The 27,262-nt window shown below is 48.0% G+C and overlaps 1 protein-coding gene and 1 long non-coding RNA gene across 5 annotated transcripts in view; one reads left to right on the top strand and one right to left on the bottom strand.

Moving 5' to 3' along the window:
• The window catches only part of PAX5 (paired box 5), a 194,484-nt gene that overhangs the window by 155,551 nt on the left and 11,671 nt on the right, over positions 1 to 27,262 (bottom strand). For all 4 annotated transcript variants that reach the window (XM_081790913.1, XM_081790914.1, XM_078436677.2 and 1 more), the window contains exons 2-5: positions 24,536 to 24,701; positions 18,904 to 19,101; positions 11,183 to 11,247; positions 7,387 to 7,515 (exon numbers count right to left, since the gene is read on the bottom strand). In XM_081790913.1, coding sequence (XP_081647039.1) covers positions 7,387 to 7,515; positions 11,183 to 11,247; positions 18,904 to 19,101; positions 24,536 to 24,701 — 558 coding nt within the window. The remainder of the gene's footprint in view (positions 1 to 7,386; positions 7,516 to 11,182; positions 11,248 to 18,903; positions 19,102 to 24,535; positions 24,702 to 27,262) is intronic.
• LOC145713028 (uncharacterized) lies at positions 2,276 to 5,646 on the top strand. The gene is made up of 2 exons (XR_014135965.1): positions 2,276 to 4,359; positions 5,388 to 5,646. It is a non-coding gene; the product is annotated as an uncharacterized LOC145713028 (long non-coding RNA).

Consider the following 27,262-nt stretch of genomic DNA (forward strand, 5'->3'; position numbering starts at 1 on the left):
TTAAATGTCGGTAACTAATCAAAAATTACTTTAACTCCAAGGCAAGCCAAGTAAAGCATGACTGCCAGGCTGGGAATTGCCACCTGGCTTCTAAGCGATCCCCCTCCCAGTGGGAACCTTGGTTCTGAGCCCTGCACAGATAGACAAAGAAAGAACTCAGAGAAGGGCCCCCTGCATGGGCAGCCTGAGGAGACCTCCAGGGGGGCACCTCATGGAGGGCTGGGGAAGGGAGGCCTGCCCTGGTAAAGCCCCAGGAAAGATGGAGACAAAATGCTAGTCACTCCTTTCCCTCTCTGCAGAGGCTCTCTGGCTTCCAATGCTCCATCCTGGGCCTGGCTGTGAAGGACTACTGGTCCAACACTGAAAATCCCTGCAGGGAGTGGGCTGGCTCTGGGAACCAGGCCAGGCCAACAGACCAGCCTCAAGGACAGCACTCCTGTGGGAGGGCCCCCTGTGTGGATAATGGCCTGGAGACAGGAAAGCTCAGAGAACGCACAGGGAGCAGAAGCACAGAAGGGACAAGGAAGAAGAACGGGAGGCAAGGCAGGAAGGGCAAGGCTCATTGTCAAGAGTTGAGGTTCGCCCTGGGGATGAGTCAGGGGTCAGAGCCCCTCTGTCCCAGCACAGGCAGATGAGGTTCCTGGTGGCTTTCAACAGTGGGGGCAGCAGCCGGAAAGGAGAATGGGAGAGAAGGGACAGAAGAAACTGAGAGTTGCCACATCAAAAGGCAGCTGGATACCAAGGATGTTCTGAAGAGTCCATTCCCTCCCTCTGGGTTTTCCAGATTTTTACCACGTGACCTGGTCAGACCCTTTCTCTTCTCCAAGTCTGTTTTCTCCTCTGGATAATGACTGGAATGACATGTCCCAGATGTTCTCCAAGGCCCTTCACTCCAACAGGGGAGCCCTGAGGTCCAAGCTGATGACCCCACCCCCAGCCCTCCCAGGCCCAGGTGCTCTGCCCTCTGCCCTCCATCTTGGAGCCTCTCTTGTGTACCTAGGGCCACTCTTTGTGGACTGAGACTTAATCCTTTTACTCTTTTCCATCAGGGGGCTGGAAGACCAAGGTCCTGAGGAAAGGAAGCAAAGGAAAGCAAGTGGCCCTTCGTCTTGCTGCTGACACCTGGGGGCACTGTTGTTCAGTCTCGATGCCACAGCAGAGGCCTTACAAACAGGAAGACTGCGGTGGGCAGATCCCTAGTTTCAGCCACCAAACAGAAGGCTAGCGACTGCTTGACTTCAGCCTGTGACTGGCCTCACACCCTCCAGCCCCACTTTCCCCGTGGCCATTTATTAAGCACTTACTATGACTGGCCCCTGGGGCTAAACCCTTTGAGGGTATGATTTCATTTTATCCTCACAATAACCCACAAGGCTTGTGCTACGGATATTTTCCAGATGACAAAGTGGAGGGTCAGAGAGATTAAGTCACTCGCCGAAGATTTCACGCCAGGAAGTCCTCATGTTGCTCTGTCCCTGGCCTGTGAGCCTGTGTCCTTGCCTCAACACCTCACCATCTCATCGTGGGCTCTCCAGAGATGAGCGATCTGTGGAATCAAGGGCTGCCGATAACTCTTTTCACGCATCCATTCCCTTCTGGCAAATCCGAGAGGGGTCTCTGCACCTTCGTCCCCAGCCTTCCATCCCAAGCCAGGGAGCAGCAGATAGGATGGGAGTGTCCAACAAGGAAAAGGGTCCTGATAGAAGAAGATCAGGGTCTGCCCGTGGTGGGGGAGGGGGTCGGTCTGTGAGCTTCTGAAAGCCCTTCCCTCCCTGCGTGGGGTCCCATGGAGGTCTGCAGAGCAGGGATGAGCTGGGGCTCCCAACCTGGGAGAGAGAGGAGCAGAGAGTTGGCAAGAGGGCGAGCAAGAGTGAATACAAGAAAAGAAAAAGTGACTGAGCATGTGTGAGAGAAAGAGAGAGGAACGAGAGAGACAGAGAGGTGTGTGTGTGTGTGACAGTATGTATGTGACAGTGTGTGTCTGTATGTGAGAGTGTGTGACAAAGACAGGGAGTGTGTATGTGTGTGAAAGAGTGTGTGAGAGAGAGCGGGTGTGCAACAGCGTGTGTATGTGTGAGACCGTGAGTGACAGAGTGTGAGTGTGTGTGCGTGAGAGAGAGAGAGAGAGCATGCACACTAGACCAGACAGAAGCAGACAGAAAAAGTCTATTAACAGGACACAAACAAAGGCAGATAACACTGGATAAGATGCACCCCCGAATGAAAGACATGAGGAAGAGACAGGCACCCCCAGAAAGGGGTAGAGATAGTCATGACAGGAGCCCCTCCTAAATGCCCCCCAATCCTCTCCTTGAGAGTCATGCTGGACTTGGCATTTCTTGAAAAGGACAGGCCACCTAGGGATTTTGGATGCCTTTCCTGTGCCCTCTTCAGGCAGAGAGAAGCCGGGGGACAGAAGGCCAGAAATTCCACCTGCAGTGTACCTCTACTGCTCACAAAGGAGCTGTGGCTCCCACAGTCCACACTGGTCCTGGACTGGGCAGCCTTCTGAGCTAGTGAAAGGGATTCTCGCTCAGCTGACCTTGGTGTGCTCATCAGAGCTTTTCAAATTCTGGGGGTTGGAAAGGAGGGGGGAGTCAAGGGGACCTTAATGGGGGCCCTGGAGATAGATGGTGGACAGAGACCCCACCGGAGATCCAAGGCCCAGGAAGAAACACAGGGTCTGGGGCTGCCCTTTCACCCATGGCCACTGTTCACAGCCGCTCCTGCCTGGCCCAGTCCAGCCTCCTAGTGGGGGAAGCACCGCATCAGGCTCTGTCCCCATGGCCCAGTGGGATTCCTGAGGCCTACACCAGAGACTTCACGAAAGCTCTCAGTACCAGCCACAGAACTCCTGAGCACCTCTGGGCACTGTGCCTTGTGCCAAGGAGCTGACCAGGGAGAGAAACGCATGCGATGTGGCCTCTGCCCAGTCAAGTCCATGTGGACGGCCACCTCAGAGTCAGGTGGCAGAAGGGAAAAACAAGTAGGGAAAACTACTTGCAGACATAGGAGGTCACAGAAGCACCTGCTACCCAGATTGTAACAGGTCTCAAAGTCATGGGATCCAAATCAGAATGCCTTCTTTGGCTCTTCTGCCTCTCCTTTGTCTAGTCCCTGATCACACATCTGATGACAGGGAGCTCATTCCCTTCCCAAGCTAATGCTTCCATCCTTGGCCTAGCCTGGCTGTTATCTGAAAGCAGTTCCTTGCACTGAGCTACAATCTGCTTCCCGTAGCTTCCCTCAGCCAGCCCCAGCTCTGCCCTCAGAGGCCCCAGGGCCTTCTCTGCCACCTGAGCCGCACACAGCTCATCTGAGATCAGGACACAGCAGCCACATCCCCAAAGCTGATCTTGGAGGCAAATGTCCCAGGGGAGAGTCCTAGAATTTCTAGACCAAAGGGGCCCCTGGCAATCCACTAGTCTAACAGTGCCCTAACTTTTTTGTTTTTGCTACAGAAGTCTTTATTCAAATAGAGCTTTCTGTGGAAGCCCAAAATACCAAACAGAAACCCTCCTGGTTGAGGAGATTGCCCACTCCCCCTCCTTACTAACTGTGAACCCTCCACAAGCACATGACTGACCCATTCCACCAAGAAGCACTCTTCTTGAGCAGCTACTATGCGCCAAGCACTTGCATCAAAGCCATATCATCCGATACAGTGGCCACTCAGCACACCGTGAGGCTACTGAACGCTTTGAAATGTGGCGGGTGTAACTGAGGAACTAAAATTTAAATTTCATTTGATTTTAAAAACAGAAGCAGGGGCGCCTGGGTGGCTCAGTCAGTTGAGCGTCTGACTTCGGCTCAGGTCATGATCTCGCAGTCTGTGAGTTGCAGCCCCGCGTCGGGCTCTGTGCTGACAGCTCAGCCTGGAGCCTACTTCGGATTCTGTGTCTCCCTCTCTGTGACCCTCCCCCGTTCATGCTCTGTCTCCCTCTGTCTCAAAAATAAATAAACGTTAAAAAAAAAAAAAAAAACAGAAGCAGTATAAACTATTTTTCCCTTGATAAAGGGCCACCTCCTAGGAGGAGCCTTCCTGGATCCCTTTGGTCAAAATCTGCCCCTCCCTGCCTTGCTCTTCTTCCCCTCTGGTGTCACCGTCCATCACAGCACCATCTTACACACTGACCATTGGAGGGACTTTGGGTTTGTCAGTCTTGACCCCAGTCTGTGAGCTCTAGAGGGCAGGCCCTTTGTGACTAGACTCTGTAACCACCCACCCCTGTCCTGAGGCCTGGGCATGAGAGTGGCAGCAGGAACTGCCCACAGGGCAAAACCGAAGTCCTAGCTGGAGATGACTGCAAAGTAGAATCCACCTTGCAGAGCCTCAGTCGCCTCATCTGAGAAATGGGGGTGAGGATTCCTCTTGGCCTCTTCCTCTTGGCCCTTTGTGCCTCTCTTCCTCATAGCTCTTCCCTCAGGCTGTCAAGGGCTCCTGTGAAAAACAGTGCCGTGGTCTTCCGCAAGAGGCCAGCCCTCCAGTGCGCCCAGCAGTGCTGGTTTCTGACTTTTTCATCACGCTCTCGGCAGCATCCAACCTGCTGACCAGTCCCTTCTGCTTGAAACTCTTCCTCACACTGTCCCCAGGCTCTGCCCAGCCCCAGGCTGCTCTACCTCCCAAGCATCTCTTTGGAGGGACTGAGGGTAATGAGAGCTGGGGGTGGGGAGGGGATTCCAAGGAACTGGGGCCTTCAGGGCCTCTCCAGCTGCTCCCAGCTCCCCAGGCCACACCAGCTGTGTGGCTTTGACAATGTCACAGAACTCTTTGGGGCCTCAGTTTCCTCCCCTATAAGATAGGGGTGACAATTTCTGCCTCTTTAACTCCCCCTGAAGCCAATGCCAGGATCCAGGGAGATAGGGAGGGAGAGAGGGAAGGAGGGTGGGAAAGGGTATCCGGGAGCACTGGGGAGTAGTCCTTCAAGGCAGTTTGCTGATGTGAACAAGGGCACTTCTGCCCACCTCTCTGCTTTAACACACTCCTGGTGCTGCCAGGGGAGAAGGGGCTCTGGTTGCCATTTGGGGCTCCCACTCTTCCCAATCCTGTCGGCTTCCAGGACCATCAAATCATTGTCCCTTAGCCCCCGGAAAACGGACTAGATCACTTCCCAGGTCTTTCTGGAGATCAGTACTTGGTCTCAAAGAGTATCCAATCCTACATCTGATTCTTGATGCTCTCATACAGCAGCCCCAGCCCATGGTCACCTAGGCTCTACTTACATACCTCTAGTGACAGGGCACTCACTACCTACCAAGGTAGCTCCCTTTGCCTCAGACCACTCTCATATCTACAAGTTTTTTCTTACACTGAGCTGAAATTCTGAATCTGATGCAGACTGGCCTTGAAGGCCAGACAACAAAGTCTCATTCCTCTTACCTTCCAGGCCAGCTCTCCAAATATTTGAAGGCAACAGTCCAGTCCTGCTCATTCTTCTCTTTGTTGTATCGAAACAACCCTAGAGGCTCAAGGTGTTCTCCAGGGGCTGTAATATCCAGATCCCCGCCATTCCAGGTGACACCCACCCGGACACATCTCAATCTGTCACTGTCCTTCTTAAAGGTCAATACCCCAACTGGGCCACAGTCCTCGAGAAATGATCTGATGGCACAGAGCAGTCTAGACCAACAACACCTGCATTCTGACCACTCGATAGCTTTTTTAATTTCTAAATGTTTATTTATTTTGAGAGACACAGTGCATGCGAGCACAAGGCAGGGAGGGACAGAGAGAGAGGGAGAGGGAGAATCCCAAGCAGGCTCCGTGCTATCAGCACAGAGCCCCATGTGGGACCCCATCTCACAAACCTCGAGATCATGACCTGAGCCAAAATCAAGAGTTGGACGCTTAACCGACTAAGCCACCTCAATGCCCCCCACTCGATACCTTTTAAAGCAGCACGAGAAGCTGAACAGTGGCCGATGAGCAGAAGCTAAAAGCCAATATAATGCTCCACAAACACAGTAAAACAGCTGCCCCTCCCCCCAGTGCTCCACAAACACAGTAAAACAGCCCCCACCCCCTGCCAAATCAGGACCTGTTTGGTGATAGACATCAAACTAGATTTTTTTTTTTTAATTTCTCCAAAAGTCTGTGCCGGGATCCCTCGGCCTGTGAGGGAGTCTCACACAACCTGCCCCTCCACTGTGATCAAACACAGCCGGGCCCCAGCTTGGGCACATCTGCTGTGAGTGCAGGTGACAATGGCAGAAAAGATGACAGCACCAACCCCATAAACCAACAGAGATGGTAGGCCCACTGCCTCCTGCGGTAACACAGCACAACCGCCCACTGAGTTAAAGACTTCTGACATCTGCTCCGAGTGTCTAGAACAGGGGAAAGGGGTGAGGGAAGTTCCAAAGCCGTGAATCATCCCCCCACCCCCCGGCGCCCCCACAGCTCCAAGAGGAGGCCAGAGATCCAGCTTCCACACTGCCCAGAACACGAAGACCACAGGCCAATCCACCGCTGGACCGACTCAATTTTCTAGTTACAGATCTTAAGTACTTAGGCATGTGCTCACGAGAACACACATCCCTTACAGGGAGCTGAGAAAGGGAATTGTGCTGAGGAACAGAATAATTGAATCAAGATTTCTGTCACGCAGCTCTCAGGCCCTAGACCATAGGCGTTTTTTTTTTCCCCCTCTCCTGGAGAAGGTCTTACAGACTCCCAGGGGTTCGTTTCTCCTCTCAAACCCATTAACGTCAGCTGCACTGGCAGCCCATCAGGGAACAGAAACCCAGGTTAAGGTAGGCCTGTGTGCAGGACAGAGGTGGCCGGCTCCCGGGACCCAGGCAGCAGGCATACACAGGGGTTCAGAAAAAGCAACTGGGAAGATTGTCATCTTTGTAATCCCCAGGAGGCCACTGCACTCCTTCCTTCCAGGCCCAAGGGCAGAGATGAGATGATTAACTTCCTCAGCCCCCCACCATCGCTGCCTTCGTCGTTGGAGGCCTTCTGGGAGAGCCAGCTGGGAGAACCCACCTGCTGACCCCCTCCGCCCAGGTGTGCGGCTCTCACTGCAGGGCACCCAGCACGCCCTCGGCTCCCAGGCTCCCCAAGAAAGGAGACAACCGTGCCCTTGGGCATCAGATCTGCACACAGGTTTCTTACAGACCACAAAGCTCAGAACACAAGGACTCTGCCAGGCCCTCTTTCCTTCACCCAAGGGGTGAAGATGAGGGCAGACTAGCGAGAAATCCGCAATCCCAGCCAGTACCCTGCCTGCCTCTCCCAGGGCACCCAGCCCCTTCCCGTGTCCACCCGCCCTGGGGACTCCCGGTGCTCATCAGGCATCTTTGTTTCTACTCCTCACTGACGGCCCCACAGCAGATCCCGTCCGGTCGGGTCGCCCCGGACAGGACCGCAGAGGCATCTCTTACCTTCATCTCTCTTGCGCTTGTTGGTGTCTGCGCTGGGAGACGTGATGCCCAGAATACCGCTGATGGAGTACGAGGAGCCGGCCGAGTCCGTGCTCACCGACGACACCTGCGTCACGGAGCCCGTGGACACTGTGCAGAGGGAGAGGGGCTGGTCAGGGCCCGGCGGGAGGGCTGTGGGGGGCGGGCGCTTTGCCGGGCAGCCGGCCAAAACAAAAGCACTCACCCTACACTGGGCTGGATGCCACTGTTTGCGGAGCAGCGGGAGCGCGGGATGCAGTGAGTGTTCGCGGAGGACACCCGCCCTATGGCAGCGTCTACACCTGGGCGATGGGGGCAGCCCTCGGGGCATTTGCCCCGGTTTTCTGCTGCTGGGGGGATGCAAGGGGGAGCACGGGCAGCTAGGAGGGCTGACGGTGCAGAAAGGCACACAGGACAGCGTGAGAAGAGCAGTAGCTCAAATCCTGTCCAAGAATGCAGGAAGCAGGGAACGGCGAAGAGAGATGGGGGAGCTGGGGCCTACCACCAGCCAGCCTAGACCACTCATTAGGCAGCTTCATTCCCTGCTTACATATCCACCCACCCACACGGACATAAATACCTGCACACTCATACACTTAGCCAACAAAACTCCAAATGGCAAACTGTTCCTTCTCTTTATAGTTCCTCACTGTCTTTTCTCCTTCTAGTTTACCTGGATTTTCACATTCAATATTAATTATGTAATAATGATAGGCTATATAATAGAATATATATTGTGCACATATAATATATACTGATATGTATAATATCATAATGATAACTGATGTTTTCTGAGAACTTACTCTGTGCCAGGCATCATTGAGGCATTATTTTATTTAATTCTAAGAACAATCTTGTAAGGGAGGTGATGTTGTTATCTCATTGGAAAGGTAAGGGAGGGGCGCCTGGGTGGCGCAGTCGGTTAAGCGTCCGACTTCAGCCAGGTCACGATCTCGCGGTCCGTGAGTTCGAGCCCCGCGTCAGGCTCTGGGCTGATGGCTCGGAGCCTGGAGCCTGTTTCCGATTCTGTGTCTCCCTCTCTCTCTGCCCCTCCCCCGTTCATGCTCTGTCTCTCTCTGTCCCAAAAATAAATAAAAAAAAAAAAAAAAAAAAAAAAAAGAAAGGTAAGGGAACCCAGGCTTCAGGAAAGGTAAGCGACTTGCCCAAGGCCACAGAATCCAGAAACTGAAGTCTGAACCCTTACAGTAATCTGCCCCTCGTTAAGTAATAATGAAGAACAATAATACGCTTCACATTAATGCCTTGCTTTTCATTTGACGGTTGCAACAATGTCAAGTGCTGTTATTTATACTCCTGGGTCAAAGGAGGAAACTGAAGGCGCCATAAAGTGAAGTGATTCGCTAAATGTCATCTAGCCAATAAGCAGTAGCACCAGCACTTGGCCTCAGGTCTACTGACTTAAAGTCTTGATTTCCCCTGCCCAGAAACGTGGGCTGAGCTCAGTGACTTATTGTGACTAAGGCCAGGTCTCTACATTCCTAAGGATAAGAACAGGGGAGGGGAGGGGAGGGGAGGTTTTGCGCAAGTTTCACTTTAACTCCTAACCCCAGAGTCCAGGGGAAAAGAGCAGCCAAGTCGGCAGGGTCCTCTCAAGCTGTACAGCTGAATTTCCATTTCTGGGCTGTGGGAATTCTCTCTTGGTTCATTAAAACCTACAAACCAATCTCTGACACATTTCCTTGGGCTATAACTAGCTGGAGGCAGGTGGAGCCGCCTTTGACTCTAAAGTGTAGGAAATTACTAGAAATGGTGGTGTTGCGTGAGAAGCTGTTTGTTGCTTTCCTGGGAGCATATCCAGCTCTTGCTCCTACAGACCTAGAGGGAACAGGGCCTTTCTTCTTATATCTGAGTTAGATTTTAGATCTTCCTTAGGAGACACAGAAGTAGAAATCGTTAACTTCTCTTTTCCTTCACCAGAAGAAGCTCCTCAAAATAGATTTATGCAAATCTCACAACCTTTTCTGTATTAAGGTGCAAAGAACAGAGGAAGAAAGAAGATCACACGTCATTTGGTACTTTAAAAACCAACAAGCACATATAACCAAGGCTCGCCATGTTGCTGACAGAGCCAGCGATAGTTCTGGTTATCTTGTGATTGTGCCAGACTCCAAAGACCCAGGTTCCAATTCTGGCTCCGTCACTTATGAGCAATGTGACCTTGGGCTAGTTATTTAATCTCTCTAACTTCCATTTCCTCACTCCTCAGTAAGTCTGTAAACGATAAAGGCCTGGACACATACAAGGTACATTTTTTTATAAAACTTTCCGAGACAAAGCATTCTGCTGACCTACAAGTAGAATTATTCCTCTAACCCAATTGCAAGAATATTATCGGGTATTCTTAGTCTCATATTCATTGCTCCGTCATCCGAAATAGTTAAAGCTACAAGGGAAATCTCAGCCACAAACATTTCCCCAGGAGCCCTCCTCAACCCTCTTCACACCAGCTCAACAGAGCTGGTAACAGTTCCCTGCCTTTGGCTCACACAGCATCCTGTATTTCCTTCTTGAGCCTTATCTCAGTGTTTTGCAAACTTCTCTTCGTTACATTCCCCTATTAGACGGAGAAGCCCATGAGAATGGAGATTCTGTCCTGCCTCCTTTATAACACTAGTCTCCATGCAAAGCAGGGGCTTAGCAAACACTTTTTGAATGGATTCCTAAATAATTATTTTATGGAAGGGAGGAACTCTCTCTTACCTTTATCCACAGAGGCAACCATGGTGGATCAGAAACCTCAGGGAGCACCTAGTTTGCGCACATCAGTCCGCAAATGGGGAAACTGAGACTCGGAGAAGTAAAGGGACGTACTCACTGGATGAGTTAATGGCAGAGCTGGAACTATAAGCCTGCCTCTGCCCATCCCCCATCACTGCGGGGGGGTTTCTTCAGTTAAAGAGGGAGTGACAAAGGTGGGGAAACATTACACAGTCTGAGGCATTATTAAGTGACATTGACCGGGACTATCAGAGGCTTACTGAACTGAATGGTCAGCACTTTCTTATAGTAGAGTAACTTTCCCCCCAGAGGTGTTCCCTTTATCCCAAGTGGAGAAATAATATGTCTTAAATAGACACATGTCATTTTCATCTCACAGTCTTTTCGGGGAAAGGACAGGCAAGCGAAACTTCTGAACTCTTTAGTAGTTGGAAATAGGACCCCCAACCCTTATAAGTCATGCTCACTCAGACTATCTCCCATGAGTATCAAAAGCCCCACTGGCAGTCCTCGACAGTTCATGGAGTACACGAGATTGAAGTGAGCGAGAGAGAGAGAGAGAGAGAGAGAGAGAGAAAGTTTGGGAAGTTTTGCCACATCTTCACTCAAGACTGCAAGTGCACAAAGAATTGTAGAAGGGCTGGTTGATAGAAGAAAAAAACACATTCAAAACTACTTACTGACTAATGATGCAGAAAATGTTATGAATAAGTATCCCTTTCTTGATTTATTACTTTAATTATCTGACATTCTATAGACCCCCATTAGTGGATTTTTTTTTTTTTTGGCTTAGATTTCAATTTTCTGTCTCATGGTGAAAGCTATTTATCATAATAATCAGTAAAATTCAAAACCTTTTAGCAGTATTTATAAAATTCATTTACCAGGTTCAGCCCTTGGAGAATGACAAAGAAGGCGCATTAGTACGTGTGCCGAAGTGTTTTATGCAGAATTATCTGTCCATAAGAATGATTAAAAAGTTCTTTAGAATATTTGGAGCCCATTAGATTTTTAAATTTTTTTAAGAAGTTCTTCTTACCTATGCTGTGACTGGAAGCTGGGACCGGCTGGTTCGGGGGTTGTTGTACTTTTGTCCGGATGATCCTGTGGACAGTTGGGGGAAAAATTAACGGCTATTTACCACCACGGAGAAGAGATCTCAACCAGCTATGCACGGAAAAGGCCTGGCAAGCTGGGGCAGACGAGGAGGGAGGTTATGACCCCAGATTGGGAGTGTAGGGGGTTAGCAGCACTATGGACTAGTCCCAATTCAGCCCCTAACTCCCTGGGTGTCTTTGGGTAACTTGTTCCCACCCCTCTCTGGGCTTCAAGTACCTCTTGTGTAGAAAAAGGATGACACATTAATGTTACAAACAGACATTTTTTTCTCTGGAGCAGCTCCAGTTCCATAAGGAACTCCCTGAGGGACGCTAATAGGGACTTTCTTCCCTTTCCTGGACCTCTGCCCACCCCGCCCCTCGGTGGAATGAAGGGACTGAACCAGGTGACCTCTCTGTTCCCTGGGGGCCCACGTGCTCTGGTTTCTCTGCAGGAGAGAGCCACAGGAGAGAGCCACGTCCCCACCCATTAAAAATTACCAAAGGAAGCAGATGCATGTTGCTCTGAAATTAGAAAGGGTTAAAGTGCTGCCGGGACAGGCCTGGCTTTGCTAAGAGGAAGCCTCCAAAGCTGCCGTGTACAAAGCCACATGGTTAGGCTCCAACAAGGCCAGGAGCCGGGGGTGTGCTGGCCTGTCTTTCCAGAGACCTTGCCCTAGTTCTAATATGATGAACTTGATTGTGACCCTGGGCAAGTCCATTCTGTTGCAGGCTTCATACAATGAGGCAGTTGGAACAGACCACTCTAATTAAATCCTTTTTTGGGGAAAAAAATCTTCAAACAAAGCCCACTGTATGAAAGGGATAATAGTGGTACTGCTTTTCCTTTGCCCCGGCAGCTCTGATGTTCTTCTGTAGGACCTTGGGCTCTGAGAAGCTTAGCTTATAAATTTCTGTCTAGAACAGCACACTCATATGGGTCTCCCCCGTGAGACCCCAAGCCCTGTGTGTCATAGCGCAACCAACCAGGGCTGGGCCCAAAGTCCCTGTGGGATCTGCACGAAAGCTCCTTCCCTGAGAAGGGAAGCTTCTCCCTTCTCATTAGGGAGAAGGGTGGGTGGTAACAGAATGTTCAGCTTCTTTGGAGACGTTCTACTCCAGCCTCCAAGGATCACCTTTTAAAAGAACAGTTATTAGGGTTTTTCTTAATTATAAAAGTACTTTGTGCTCATTGTAGACTATTAGGACGAGAAATACAAAGAAGGTATCTAAAATCACATTTCGATGTACCTCCTTTATGCTAACATTCCTACGCATATTAGGAAATACCCATTTCCTTTAACAAAATCAAGATTAAATCGCGTCCATGGTTTTGTATCTGGCTCTCTTCACTCAGTGTTAGGTGAGAGGCTTTTTCACATTCCAGACCGTTATTTCTGGAAGTTCAAGTTTCAAGCTGCACTGAGTCTCCAGCTTGTACAAATGGAGAGGAGTAAGGATACCCTCATTGGGTTCTGGTCTCTGCCCTCAGAGATCTCACAGCTCAGTGGCGGGCACCGAGGCCCCTCAGCATGCTCAGCTGAGAGCCTGAACGGACATTTCTGTTCACACCACACAGCCCAACCACAGGTCCCCTGGAGTCCAGGCCCCTGGAGCCCCCAGGGCCTTTTGCCTTTTTCTTATGAGTCAGCTTAAGTGTTACTTCAAATGCATTCAGGGTTGGTTTGTTTCCTCCAATATTCAAAATTCTTATTTTAACTAAACAAACATGGAGCATATTGACAAGGAACTGGGAGTGAGATAGTCTTTTGGACCACCTGGAATTAAGTTAGAATCTGATCTAATTTTTGTATTTGTGTGTATGTCACCTTTTCCAAGGATACATGTGTGTTTGTCTACAGAGATATAGCTCAATGTGAGTATCTGGCTATACAGATATAAATACAGTTTACCTATATTATGGGTTATGTACATATAAATGTATGGTAAAATATATGAGAACTATTTCTCATATTTATTTCCTATAAAGTCCTAGCTTTGCAGAGTATTGCTTGGCCATTAAGTTTGTACCTAGGCAGAGCAAAGAAAATTATGTTTTCCTTATTTTTCTTTTAAAATATTTATAAGCCATTTGGTAAAACATTATTAATTGTTACAAATCATTAAGAGGCCACTGCAGCATACTGATTAAAACCACAGGCTCCAGAATCAGACCACTAGAGTCTGAAACCCAGTTTTACGATTTGCCAGCTGCATGACCTTGAGTAAATTAACTCCTCTGTGCATCAGTTTCTTCATCTGAAAAATGGGACCAAGAATCATTCCTACATCATAGGGTTATGATGAGAATGAAACTAATCAATTACTTAGAATAGCAGCTGTTGCACAGTAAGTTTGCTATAAATGTTAGCTGTTATCTTCAGCAGTATCTTCAGAAACATTAAAGACCAGCTTCAACCTTAAAAGGTTCATATTTTCTACAAATACCTTAAAAACACATGAGATCCCCTTGGGAACTAGGGAGGGGAAAGTAGCCATCCCCACACCCTATTTTAAGGCTATAGAGGAGCTGTCCTTTATAGGCAAGACCAGAATTGTAGGGAACCCTCCAAAGCTGTCCCCAGGGATAGAGATTTTGCCCATCTGCTTGCAGCAGCTGCCAAAAAAAAAAAAAAAAAAAAAAAAAGGAACAAAGAGCATTATCTTCCACTGAGAAGAAATGGTGGTGGGAAGGACAAGACTAATTGAATCATAGCAATTCTAAAAAAAAATTTAAATTAACAAGCAATCGTCAAGACGTGTCACAGTAAGAGTCATACTCCGGACCTCTTCTAAACCAGAGACAGTCTGGTTACCTGGCAGTTAACACTAAAGGGTTTTGCCTTTACTTCGCTGAGCATGAGCATGATCCTGGGTGCCATGTGAACATCCTAGATGGTCCAGCAGAGAAGGGAATTCAACAATCCACCAATTCCTGCAAATGAGGACACCAAAGCCCAGAGTGCTGAAGTGACTTGCCCAGGGTCACACAGCAGGTCAGCCCAGACTCCCAGCTCCCATGCTCGAGCAATTTCCTTTGCACCACATTCAAAAGAAGTGGCCCCTCTGCTAAATATTTCCTATAGGAAACATAAAGTCTATTTGGATTCCAAATCCATTTAGAAACTGAGGGACTAAACTTCAAGGGCTTCAGGTATTACAGGCATTTGTAAGGATCCTATTTCAACATCACCCTCACTTCTTTGAAAGGCTAGGTCTTCTCACACACATATTCCCCCATCCCCGCCCTCCATTACACAATTACAGTGAAGGAGAAAATCATGGTGCCTTTAAAAAGGAAATAGGAAGACAGGGCTGAAGATATACCCACATCTACTGCACTGGTCAAACTGCCATTGGTGCAGTAAGAATCTTGGGTCATCAGCTGTGCTAAGAATCCCAAACCAAGGGTCCAACTGGGCCATGCTGGGAGGGGGCCCACAGGTGACACCCAGGCCAGCAACTGATGTGGAGAAGAAAGAGGGGAATGGGTAAACACTCTCAGAAGTCTTGCTGCCCAAGTTCAGATTAAGAGTAGACTTTACAAACTGTCATCCCCAGGCCACATCAATTCCTGAGTGAGTTTTGTTTGGCCTGCACAGTCATTTGTTTTATTTGAATTAGTTGCCAATAATTGTAGGGTGGGAGCTTTTACATAAATACACGGATTTGTAGCTTCCCTTGAAAAATCGAAACACCTAGCAATCCTGATCCCACGTTCTCACATGACAACAACCAATCGTTGCTAAGTGGAACCGTCCTTCTAACTGGGAGTGCCACTCGCAGTCCCCACCACTTGGCCCCTGATTTAGAGATCCAGGACTGGATCGGAAGGAAGGCTCCATTACCGACTTCCGTCAGCTCTTGGACAGTCACCTCCCACTGACACTCGGGCTGGATTCTAAGAATCCTTGGTGCAGGTCGTGCAGCACCCCCAGCCCTTTTTTGTCCTTAGGAAACCACATAAACATGATGGCTCGTGTCCCAGCAAATCTCCCACATGCTGAGCAGAACAGGTTCCGTGTCGCTGAATTCTGTGTCAGTCACGGGTTCCCAGGCTGCTCTCCCAGAAGACAGCAGAAAGGCATACACTGGTAGGGGTGGATAGTGGAGACCACACTGCTGCCACCGGAATAGCTACAAATCCAGCCACCATTCCCTCCTTAGCTGTGTGAAGTAGGGGAAGAGTGAGAAGTTGCCCCCGGGGAGGCAAGAGCTGGGAGAGGAATCTGTGGACGCTCTTAGATCATGATCATGACGTTTGCGAGACAGTTACTTGGAAACTGCACCCGTTTGAACGCAGCTTTGGAGAGCAGCTTTGCCTTCATATGGAAAATAAAACTGCACGCAGGGATGGCTCAGGTTTTCTTGGACGAGGCAGGGGGAGGCGGGTGGCGGTGGGAGGGAGGCACCAACAGTGTCCTTGTTCATCTGCATTGCTGGCTTGGTTGGCTAAAGACACAAAGAGCTCTGAGTGAAGTGCCACAGTGTGCCCCCAGAGAAGAGCCCCCAGCAGGGTGCCCAGGAGAGGGCTGTGGGCCACAGAGGGAGCTGCAGACAGGCAGCAACGTGCAAAGGCTGCAAGGTGCGTGGACATGGTAGGAATGACCGTTTTACTCCTCCTTGCCTCTTTGCTCTCGGATCCTCAGTTCTGTCACGGGAAGAATCCTACAGGGCAATGGTGGAAAGAGACAGGCCCTCCTCTTACTAACATCAGGGGACCCGGACTCTACTCCCATCTCTACCTCAAAATCATCATTCCTCTACACCTCTCTTCTGGGCCTCAGTTTCTATACCTGCCAAAGAACAGAGTTAAGCCTCGACGGCTACAGGAGACAACAGACCTGAAAACACCTCAGAGGCACAGCCACCGCTGTGGACACACAAGAGCCCCTGAGGCTAGCCACAGCCCCAGCAACCAGCAAGCAGCCGTCCAGCGCAACTCCAAGCACAAAGCACCAGCTGGTCCACGGCTTCCCTAGACACTCGTGCAAGTCCTGCCTCACAGCCTCCACCGCTCCGTTGGGCCACTGTGCTCTTTTCACTTCGTATCTTCCTTTCAAGTAACTTACGTTTTGACTTAGACTTACTTTATGAGGCAATACGAGTTCTTTACCGTAAATGGGAGGGATACTTCATAAAGTTCACACTCACTGGCTTGGTGTTCCAGTTATATTTTTCTAAAATACATTTAAAGCAAATTCATCATAAATAGATGACCGTTTTCATCCTTGTATTACAGAAGATATAAGCTGGAGCCCTGCAAATGAGTTATGCTCGTCCTGTAAGGCATTTTTTTTTTCACTGAAATTCATCGCCACCATTTAATAATATGGAGATTTGGAGGGCACCTGGGTGGCTCAGTCGGTAGAGCGTCCGACTCTTGATTTCGGGTCAGGTCACGATCTCCTGGTTAGGAGACTGAGCCCTGTGTCGGGCTCTGAGCTGACAGCACAGACTCTGCTTGGGATTCTCTCTCTCTTCCTCACTCTCTGCCCCTCCCCTGCTGGTGGACTCGCACACTCGCGGGTGCATACACACTCTCCCTCCAAATAAATAAATAAACTTAAAAAAAAATCCTGGAGGCATTCGGCTGGAGCTGAGAAGCACCTACCCCTTCAGTAACTCTCGTGCTGTCTGGTTTCCCCCAGACCCCACCTTTCCCTATCACCTCATACCTAGCCTTCTTCACTTGTTACATTACTGCCTGCCAACAGCAGGCATTAGGAGCTTGGGACCCCCACAGGCAACCCAGGGTTATCTTTCAAACCACCAATTACATGTACACCCTACATTGGGAAATCTGCGGGCCCCCAAAGCCTGACCATGGGTTTGGTGGAGGTTCCTCTGAAGAGAAGGCTTCCGTTCCCCCATTGCTATAGGCATTGTATGCCTTACTCCACACAAGGGCTCTTGGAGACATGGGAAAAAGTCATGTTGCTCTGTGTGACGGTAATCCTGCAACGTGCCAGAAGTAGGGGACTCCCAAAGCACACTGGAGCCCCTCATAACCCAGAAGAACAGAAGTTATCCCCCTCCCCACCCCAAGCCCACCACAACCGTTGCTATCTCCTCAGCTAATTCAGGTTGACCAGAATTCTCGTGCATGCCTGAATGCCATCCTACGCAAGGAGGCCCTCTAGAACAGAGACTACGAGACAGTGTACCTGGTGCCCCTCTCTGTGGTCTGTACCTCACATGATGTCAGGACCAAGATAAAGACTTGCTGAGAGAAAGGAAACAGGCTCATGGCTTATGAAATAGCAGGTCTCAAAACATCAAGAGATGCACTTACACAGTGATTCTGTGCATTCGAGTCATCACAGAAGGAACAACCATCAAGCCCAGAAGGGATCTCAGGGACATTCTAGTCTGACCACCTCTTTCTGCCGGGGGGTGAGGGGTCTGCTATGCCCGGACAGGCTCTGCATGGACAAGGGTAGTGTGTGACCTTAGAGAAATGGGAACCATTCAAGTTTTCAGTCAGCTGGTTCTCTTTTCTTTGTGGAGTTTAGAGAACAATCATTTCTGTTCACCTCACAACTTCATCCTTGACTTCTATAGGTTTAACGGATTTGAGACTTTGCCGTTTACAATAGAAAATTTTCTTTTAAAAAAAATTTTTTTTAATGTTTATTTATTTTTGAAAGAGAGAGACAGACAGACAGAGCATGAGCCAGGGAAGGGCAGAGAGAGGGAGACACAGAATCCAAAGCGGGCTCCAGGCTCCAAGCTGTCAGCACAGAGCCCGACACGGGGCTCCAACTCACAGAACATGAGATCGTGACCTGAGCCAAAGTCGGGGGCCTGCCCAGCTGAGCCACCCAGGTGCCCCTATAATAGAATACTTTCTTTCAGAAATTTTTGGAAGCTCTGAAAGCTCCATTAGATATATCCTGGATCACACTTCAGAGAAGGTGCCGCTGTGGCTCCCAGGAAGATCCCATGCCTGGTACTCATGGTATTTCTCTGGTTCTTTCTCTCCATGGGTGACATTGAGGGAAACTGGGGAGAGAGCAGCTCCCTAACTCTACAGCATCTTGGTGTCCTGGACGTCACTCTTGGAGATCACTGACCTACATCAGGACCACCAAGGTTCTGGGCTCTTAAAGAGAGGAAGAGCTTTGTCAGGGTGACACTTGGAGTTTGTGGCAGAACTGGGACAAGGAACCAAATCTCTCAACTTCAAGTCCAGGCTCTGTTTTCCACATTCAACGGCTCAACCTCTGCCCAAACTGGAGGCAGGGATTTTCTTCCTTGGAAGCTCTGATTTATATCAGCCAGTGCGGAGACCCTGAGCACGGGCTGACAAAGAAGTGACATTTGTCAAGGCCTGATCAGAACAGTTTGCTGCTAAGTGTCCCACACACAGAGGCGGCGGTAAAGGGAGAGTAACAGAAATCACTCTGGGCTCAGAAGACTCTCAAGCAGCCTGGGTACTGACATGGCCTTCCCTCCCTAAGCCTAGGACCCCTGCTTACTTTGGAAAGATAAGAAGGGCAACAGCGAGATCAATCTAGCCCCATTAGCACCCCTCTGTCCAATAACCCCTAAGGGGCCTGGATGAATGGAGAGACCAGACTTTTAGGAAAGGCACTCACAGAGCCTCCAGGATGCCCCATTCCCCCCAATCCCTAGCCCCCCACAGGCACCAGCCCCTCACCTGTTGATGGAACTGACACTGGGCACCGTGTCATTGTCACACACCCGTTCCGCCAGCAGCCGGTCCCTGATCTCCCAGGCAAACATGGTGGGATTTTGGCGTTTATACTCAGCAATTTTTTCCACCACTTTGGGCGTGGCGACCTTTGGTTTGGATCCTCCAATTACACCAGGCTTGATGCTCCCCGTCTCATAATACCTAGGACCCAAGCAGAAAGGAGCTTAGCCATGAGGAACCAGCAAAATGGATGTTTGCAACAAAATAGCTACTCTGTCCAGAAAACATCCAGATCTGTGCTGTCCAATTCAGCAGCCCTAGGCTAGCCATATGGGGCTTTGGAACATCTGAAACATGGCTCATTTGAATTGAGGTGTACCGTAAGCATAAAACACACACAAGATTGTCAAAATTTAGTATAGAAACAAGAAGGTAAAATATCTCATTAATAATTTTTATACTGGTCATAGGCTAACGTGATCACATTTTTCATATACTGGGTTAAATAAAATATATAAAATCAATTATACCTGTTTATTTTTCCTTCTTTAATATGCTACCAGAAAATTTTAAATTTCAAACGTGGCTCGTGTTATATTTCTATTGGACAGTGCTGGTCCAGACACTATGCATTAATTAGTTAATTAACTATCACATTTATCTATCATTTTACAGTTTACAGAAAACTTTGAAGTCAGCTTTCCCATTTGATCCCCACCACAGTTCTAAAGCACATAAATATTTTGAATGAATAAATGAATGAATAAGTGCATGAACAGGTCCCCAACTACAGGTATAAAACAGAGATCCATGAAGGTTAAAAGGCTTGCCCAGGGTCACACAAGGCCCATTGGCCAAATCAGGACAGTGGCCTGGCCCCCGAGCTAAAATTTCCCCCAGAAAGTTGGCTTGTACCTTTAATTTACCAGTACTCCCATCCCCTAGCAGATTCCATCTGCATTCTGTGACACTATCCCTTAAGTGCAACTTTTTTTTGCCATAAGATTACAATGATAGCCCTAGCCTAAAATGAAAGGAAATGTTGGATTCCAGAGTTAACTGGAAATATGTGTTATATACAAGTCAAAACCCAAGCAATCAAAAAAATAAATAAATAAAAACCAACCACAAGTCACCGCAGCTCTTCCAGAGACCTCCCCTGAGGTAAATCGCTGTTTCTAAGGACATTTCCATGCTATCAGCTCTTCCTCGTTAACACAAATAGGATGTCAGGGTTTTACAGTAAAACCGAGACCGGGGAGAAGAGTGCCGTGAAAGATCATTTCAAGGGAAAAAAATGACTTGATTCCTTTTCTGAATCTGAGCCTTCACTGGATGTCTCTCAATATTTACAGAGGAATTCTTGACTTCCCCTTGCAAAAGAGATTATCTTGTAGTTGAGATTTTTTTTTTAGCTAAGGAGACATTTTAGAACTGACTGGTAATTTTTTTTTTTTTTAGGTAAACTCTATGCCCAATGCGGGCTGGAACTCACGACCCCAAGATCTAGAGTCACGTGCTCTACCAACTGAGCCAGCCATGCACCCCAATGACTGGTAAATTTTCAACCTAAAGAGTTTATAATAGGTAAGGCAAAGAGACGATTCTCCCATGGGATGGGTGGGAAGTGTTACCCAAGACCCAGTGACTAGTCACATTTAAAGAGATGCTGAGGGGTGCCTGGGTGGCTTAGTCAGTTAAGCATTCGACTTCAGCTCGGGTCTTGATCTCTTGGTGCAAGAGTTCAAGCCCCACGTCTGGCTCTGTGCTGACAGTTCAGAGCCTGGAGCCTGCTTCAGATTCTGTGTCTTCCTCTCTCTCTCTCTGCCCCTCCCCTACTCATGCTCTCTCTCTCTCTCTCTCTCTCTCTCTCTGTCTGTCTCTCAAAAATAAATAAACACTTAAAATAAATAAATAAAGAGATGCTGAAAGTCTCAGCCTGGGGAAATCTAGTTAGGGCCAACCTAATGGACATTCTAGAAACAGATGAAATAATTTGAGAGCAGTGATATGGACATGGAAATTCTGTTTTTCATTGAGAAAAGTGAGTCATGTTTAAATTTGGACAATAAGGCAAAATTCAACCTATTCCCCCCTTCTGTAATTACTGAAAAATTATTAGTCACAGTCTTTAAGAAACATCCAAGAAAACACTATTTTGTCAGAAGTTTAGAAAGGCAGCTAAATCAAGGCACACAGCAATCTCTGCAGCTTCCAATTATCCTTCCAATTTTACAATAAAAAGTCATTTGTTACTATCAACACAATAACTCATTATTCAGCACAGGACTCTAAAATTTACAGAGTTCTGCCTCAAATTATCTGGATCTCCACGTCAATCCTAAGGGGCCAGCGGGGTTTTACGGAGGGGAAACTGATGATTAGAACAAGTGCCTTGCCCAACTCCCTTTTGGAAGCCAGAGGCGGTCCCAGCTTTCAAGTCTGACTCTGGCCTCTTCCCACTAGAGCAAACTTCTGCTTTGATTGTGAAAATTAAAATGATAATGGGGATGATGACAATTGTAGGAAGCTCTACTGTTTACCAGGCATTTCGCAGACCTCTTTTCACTCACTCATTCACTCACTCACTCCTCTCTGGGCACCTGTTAGGACAGGCACTGGCTTGCGGCAGCAGTTACAGACGCAAGGACAACCCTGGGCTAAGTACTCCAATTGTAATCACTCGAATGGGACTGCACTGTTCCTGCCGCAGCTGAGAGAGCAGCGGGGGTGGCAGGATCTGGGGCCCTCCACCCAGCCCACCTGAGCAGTGCCAACCATAGCAGGCTGTGGTGTTCACACGAAGAGGTCTCTGTCTGCCTTTTGACTGACACATCAGCCTGGCCCTTAGAAAGCAGTCCTGGCACCCCAGGGGAAACCCCAATTGGCAACTGTATAAAGTGAGGAATCAGACAGAAAAACTGCTCTTTCATCTCAGCAAAACAGCCATGCCACCTTTTGGCTTACACACGACAGACAAACGGCAGCCACCAACACAGTGTAGTTCCGTGCAAAGAACATTCGTTTGGGAGTGAGGAGGTGGGCGTGTTAGTCAGTGGCTCTGTGTGACCTTGGCCAAATCACTTAGCGTCTCTGGGCCTCCAAGTGACCCCATTTGTATAATAAGGGGAGGATGTTTACCCTGCCTGCCTCCCAGGACACGGGCAGAAATGCAGAATGGTTAAGAAAAAGCTTTGCAAAACATAAAAAGCACGTGTTGCGGATTAAAATCCTCTGAGTGTTTATTACTGTGTAACATACCACCCAATTCCAAACGGGCTGAACCTCCCAGCCAGGCTCCAGTGAAAGAAGACAAGAGCCAGGCTTTCTGGGTGGATTTAAATGGGCGTCACATGCCACTAGGCTGTGCCTCTCCAGCCCCTCCTGAGCCTCGAGCTCTGTGGACTGAATGCCCACACTCCTGGCAAATCGCCACCTTCCCAAGACGACGAGGGTCTCTACCTGCCTTGTCATGCACCCTCTGAAAACCACGACCACCACACACAACACACTCTCTATAATCTGTCGCTCTGAGTGCACCCATCAAATTCTTCGGTAACCGAAAAAATAAAATAAAATAAGTGGATGAACAGCCCAGTTCAGAAATTCCCAGTCACACTGTTTTAGGGCTGAACTTGTTTCTTAAGAGGCAGTTCTAATTAGAGTGACATTTTGTCCACTGTGGTTCTTAGTTATGAAAATAATGAGCTATGAAATTCCAATTTATTGTTGACAACTTAAACGGCCAGGCACCAGAGCGGCGCATAACTTCCGAGTGCCACTCTACCTAGTGACAAATCTATTCTGGGCCTCCGGAGGCTGCCGGCTGTGCCTGGGAAGGTCCTTGTCCCCTTTGGTCTCCAGGGGAGATTTGGAGGGCTTCGGGGCACCAGAACATGAGGACCTGGCATCTGGACGTCCCCTCTAAGAAGGGCTCGGCATCTCGTCCTAAGAAGATTTCAGATAGCTAGCAAAATGTCGGCTCAGCAAAGATGTCTCAGCAAACACAAAGGAAGGGCCTTCTTTTTTCTCTCCCTCAATGCAATGAAGAGGCTTCCCAAGAAGATAGCGAAGATCCACTTGGCTCTCGAAGCCTGACGCTGGGATAATCTCAAATATTTCCTTCCTCTCTCTTTTTTTCTTTCCTTCTTTCTTGTCTTCATTTCTCTATTTCTGTCTCTCTCTTTTAAATGGATGATTCCCTTTTCTCTGCATCTCCCTCTCCTGTATTTTTCTTCTTTTATTCTCACTTTCGTCCTCCTGCCTCAAACCACTGTCTAACAAGAGCACCGTGCTAATGTCCAGCCTTCCTCCTTGAACTCTGGCTGGGGCTCATTCGCTGCTAAGTGTTAAACAGGAGTGGAGCCCAGAGCCTCCCTGGCTGAGGAGACCCGAGGTAGGTAAGGGATAAGGAATTAACACAAGGATCAAGGTCCCCAAAGGGGACGCCAGACCCCTGGCCTTGAAACCTCTTCCTTTGGCCTCCAGCAAGGCTCCCCAAGGTTAGAAACTGTTATTCCTTCCATCTAAAAGAATTTCTTAAATTCCAGCAGATGAAAGGGAGAGAGCAAGCAAAAAGTCACAATATCACTGACATACTGCAAAATATTTATTTTCTCTTCAGGCATCTGTTCTCAAATCATAATGCAAGCTACAGGACCAAGGTTATTTTCTGACCCAGGGAGAAAAATCCTGAGACAGCTCTAAACAACTAAACTTGAGAACACCCGTGGCTGCCAGAGCAGACTTCGAACAACTTCACATGCCCCGAAACAAGCCTGTGGCTTTGGCTTTGCAGTATGGTAAGGTGCCAATGGTCTAAGAATCCTTGAGGCCTTTTCCCAGTCTGAGTACTGACTAGCTGGATAGACCTGGCTCAGGCACTTGGCCTCTGTAGATTTGTTTCCTTCTCAAAACAAGCTTCCCTGGACCATACTGAAGCTCTCCTGAGAAAACACACAGGAGTGCTCAAAGGCTGGGCTCTACAGCCCTCTGGGAGAATTGGCATTATTCGTATTTTGCTTGCTGCAAATCTACGGGTCAAGTGGCAACTTTCAAATGTCAGATTTGAGAGTTAGCGTTTGAGTTTTTTTCCCTCTCTAATATATGCTTAAGATGCCTGTCACTACAAAGGAAACAAAATGTGTAGAAGGAAAATACTACAGCCCAACATAATAAGGCTGGTGATAACCAAAAACTGAAAATGACAGCTGACTTTTAAAAATGGAATGTGCTTTTTGAAGACATTAAAATGAAACACTGAACTCTAATAACGTGATTTTATAACTTGTGGGTTTTCCACCCAGCCCTGCTCAGGCCCCAGACTCACCTAACATGTGTAGGGGAAATTCCCAAGAACCTCTTATTCTTGGGTTCTTTGGAATAATTCACCAGGCTTTCAGAAAACATGTCATTCCTGATTGAGTCACCTCATTCCACATGTCACTTGAAACAGGGGTTTCCCAGGACTACTTTGAATTGAATGGCTTGAGCTTTGCAAACTCTTAAGTATTATGCATGTGGGTGAAGTGCCACCATGATTTTCAATATGACACCCGCACGTTGGACAGCTACTGGGTCATGTTTTAGGTTGTTATTTGAAAAATCAAGGGAAGCCTGCAGCTTCTGCCTTTACCTGCCAAGAATTTTGCTGACACAACCATGGCTGACTCGAAGCTGCCTTGAGATGTCGCAGGGCCTGACACCTTGATGAGCAAGTTCCACTATCCTTTGGCGGACTACATCCGGGAGCGGCCGTCCATTCACAAAAACCCCCCCAAGCTGATTCACTCCTCCATGTCCTGAAACAGATCAAAAACAAAAGCAGAGAGAAAGGGTGGTTAGAACCAGTCACATGAGAGAAGAAGCGTGTTGTAAGCGCCCACAGCCCCTCTGATCGGAAATGGCCGCAGGCTGGAGATCTTGAGCCTGGAGTCTGATCGTGCAGGCTTCATGAGCCCCTCAGATTGCTTTTTAAAATTAACCTTTGCCTTTGTCCATCTTCAGCCAGTTGGGCTATTGATAACAAGCATCCCCATCCTTCAATTTTTGTTGTAATTTGCCTTGTAATTTTTTGTTAACAATGGACTATGTGAAAGACCCCAATCTATACTGGAGACCTAACTTATTACATGCATGATGCTGAGGTCTAAGAAAGATCCTGGGGAGAAAATGTTTTAGAATACATCAAATCTAAAGAGATTTTTAAAAATATAACTATTTTCTTTTTAGCAAATATCTGTAAAAGTGAAAAGAACTACTCCAATAAACCTAGATCTCAGGGGGAAACATGGGTTTTGGGTTTTTTTAATCAGCAATCTGATTCAAAGGCTAAAGATTTTTTTTTTTAATTTAAATAGTGTCTGCAGAGTACTGAAACAAAACCCAACCACTGCCTTGATAAAAATCTTTTCTTTAACAAGATGGGGCTCATCCCTCAGTAAAGGCAAAAAATAAACAAACAAAAAAGGTGAGGTTGACATGCAGACTGTACCCTCTCAGAGCACACAAAAGAAATGGGTCAGAGGATCACATTCCACTCTACCACATCAGGATTTGTTATAAAAGAGTTTCCTTGGAATTGCTGAAGTGTTTTGCAAATGACAAGCAGCTTTAAGTTGGTTCAGGGGAAATAAAGAAGCTGGAGAAGGCTTCCGAGTCCCAGGTTTTACAAGGGCTCTGAGATGGATTTTAAGTAAAAGGAGTCCAGGAAAGTGTCTCCTCCACCCAATAAGCTCCCTCCTCTTACACCAAAGTCCATCTGGAGGGAAACAGGAATCCAAGTAAATGAATAGCAAAACCAGTAAACACAGAGTGATCCAGTATAGCACCACTGTATATAACATCCAGTATGTAACATCATTGACCTTGTGGCTGTTAATCAGCCACTAACTGACATCACTAAGGACAGCCAAAAGCCAAAAGCCAAGTCCAAGCATTTATCAATGCTGCTGGCAGCTCAGAGGCCAATGATGGGGAAATCTCTATCTAAACCGGGACTTGCCTGGGACTAGACTGTACCAGGGAAGCTAGGGCATCTCAGATGTCACCCATGCACACACACACACACACACACACACTCTCTCTCTCTCTCTCTCTCTCTCTCTGTCTCTGTCTCTGTCTCCAGCTCTAAAACATAAAATAGCCACCTCATTTCAGCAATCCCCCACCAAGCACTCAATTACTATCTAAGTTCATGAACAACATCTGAAATAAAAGGGGGGGACACTCATAACATAACCTATTTCCTAAAAACTGCCAAAGCTATTCACTGAAGTTTCCCATGAGGGTCCTAATTGAATATTTCCCAAATTTCCAAGCTCAGACTGATTTCAAGAAAAAACATAATTTTATAGGTAATGACAGTACCTAATTCTAATTCTTAGCTGAATTTCTCTCTCATTTTTGAAACGAGCTTTCATTGGTTTTGATTGTTCTAAAACACCCCAAACGTAAGAAAAAGGAAAACCATCCCCAACAGGATTTTGCAGTTAGAAAGAAAACTGCGTAGTTCACCCAAAACAGAAAGACTGCGGCCACCCCTGGTTGAGGGCCTTAAGAAGGCTTTGTTCTGGGGTTGGGAGCATCTAATAAAAAAGGATTGTACAGATCTTTAAAGAACAGGCTGGCCTGAAGAAGAAAGTAAATTCAAAATTGGTACAAGCCCATCTGAGAGGACAAGAAGGAAGCCAAAAGCATCCAGCACTTTTGAGATAACCTATAGCCCAGGCATTGTGACCCATTTGCAATCGCTTATTCCCTATACCACTGGCAATGTAAAATTTCTGCCCAAAACAGAGTGGCAACCTTCAAGAGGACTTAACTTCCAAGAGCAGTCCTGCAGGACATTTGTGAGCTTCGGGGGCCGTTTGCACCAGGGAAAAACCCCCAGGGTCGGACACTCTAGGTGGCAGCAAGGCCCCAAACTCTCTACTTTTGACCACAAAGACAAGGCTACCAATGTTCTTCCAGAGTCCGATCCAATAACCACAGCTGACCTCAGACTCAGGATGACCTTGGAGCCCCCAATCTCCCTCAACTTTCTGGGAAGACTCCCAAACTCACTTAGGTGAGCCCTTTCTGCCTAAGTCACAGTCCTATCCAACAGAGAGCATTTCAAGGGTGGTGGGAAGGTAATTTACCTGCTCAGAGAAGACAGTGTCTCCCATTTACCCTGAGATTAGAAAGAAGTAAAACCAGAGGCCTGAAAGAGGGAGGCAGGATGGGGAAAGAAGAGAGGAAAAGGGAGGGGAAGGATGCAATGCATAGGAACTAAATGACACAGACAGCAAGGACAGAGAGCCCAGAAGGGAAGCCTCAGGTTAGAAAGGCAGAGGAAGAGAAAAAGGAATGGATCAGCTAG

The sequence above is a fragment of the Panthera onca genome, chromosome D4, assembly GCF_046562875.1.
Source record: "Panthera onca isolate mPanOnc1 chromosome D4, mPanOnc1 haplotype 2, whole genome shotgun sequence".
NCBI lineage: Eukaryota > Metazoa > Chordata > Mammalia > Carnivora > Felidae > Panthera > Panthera onca.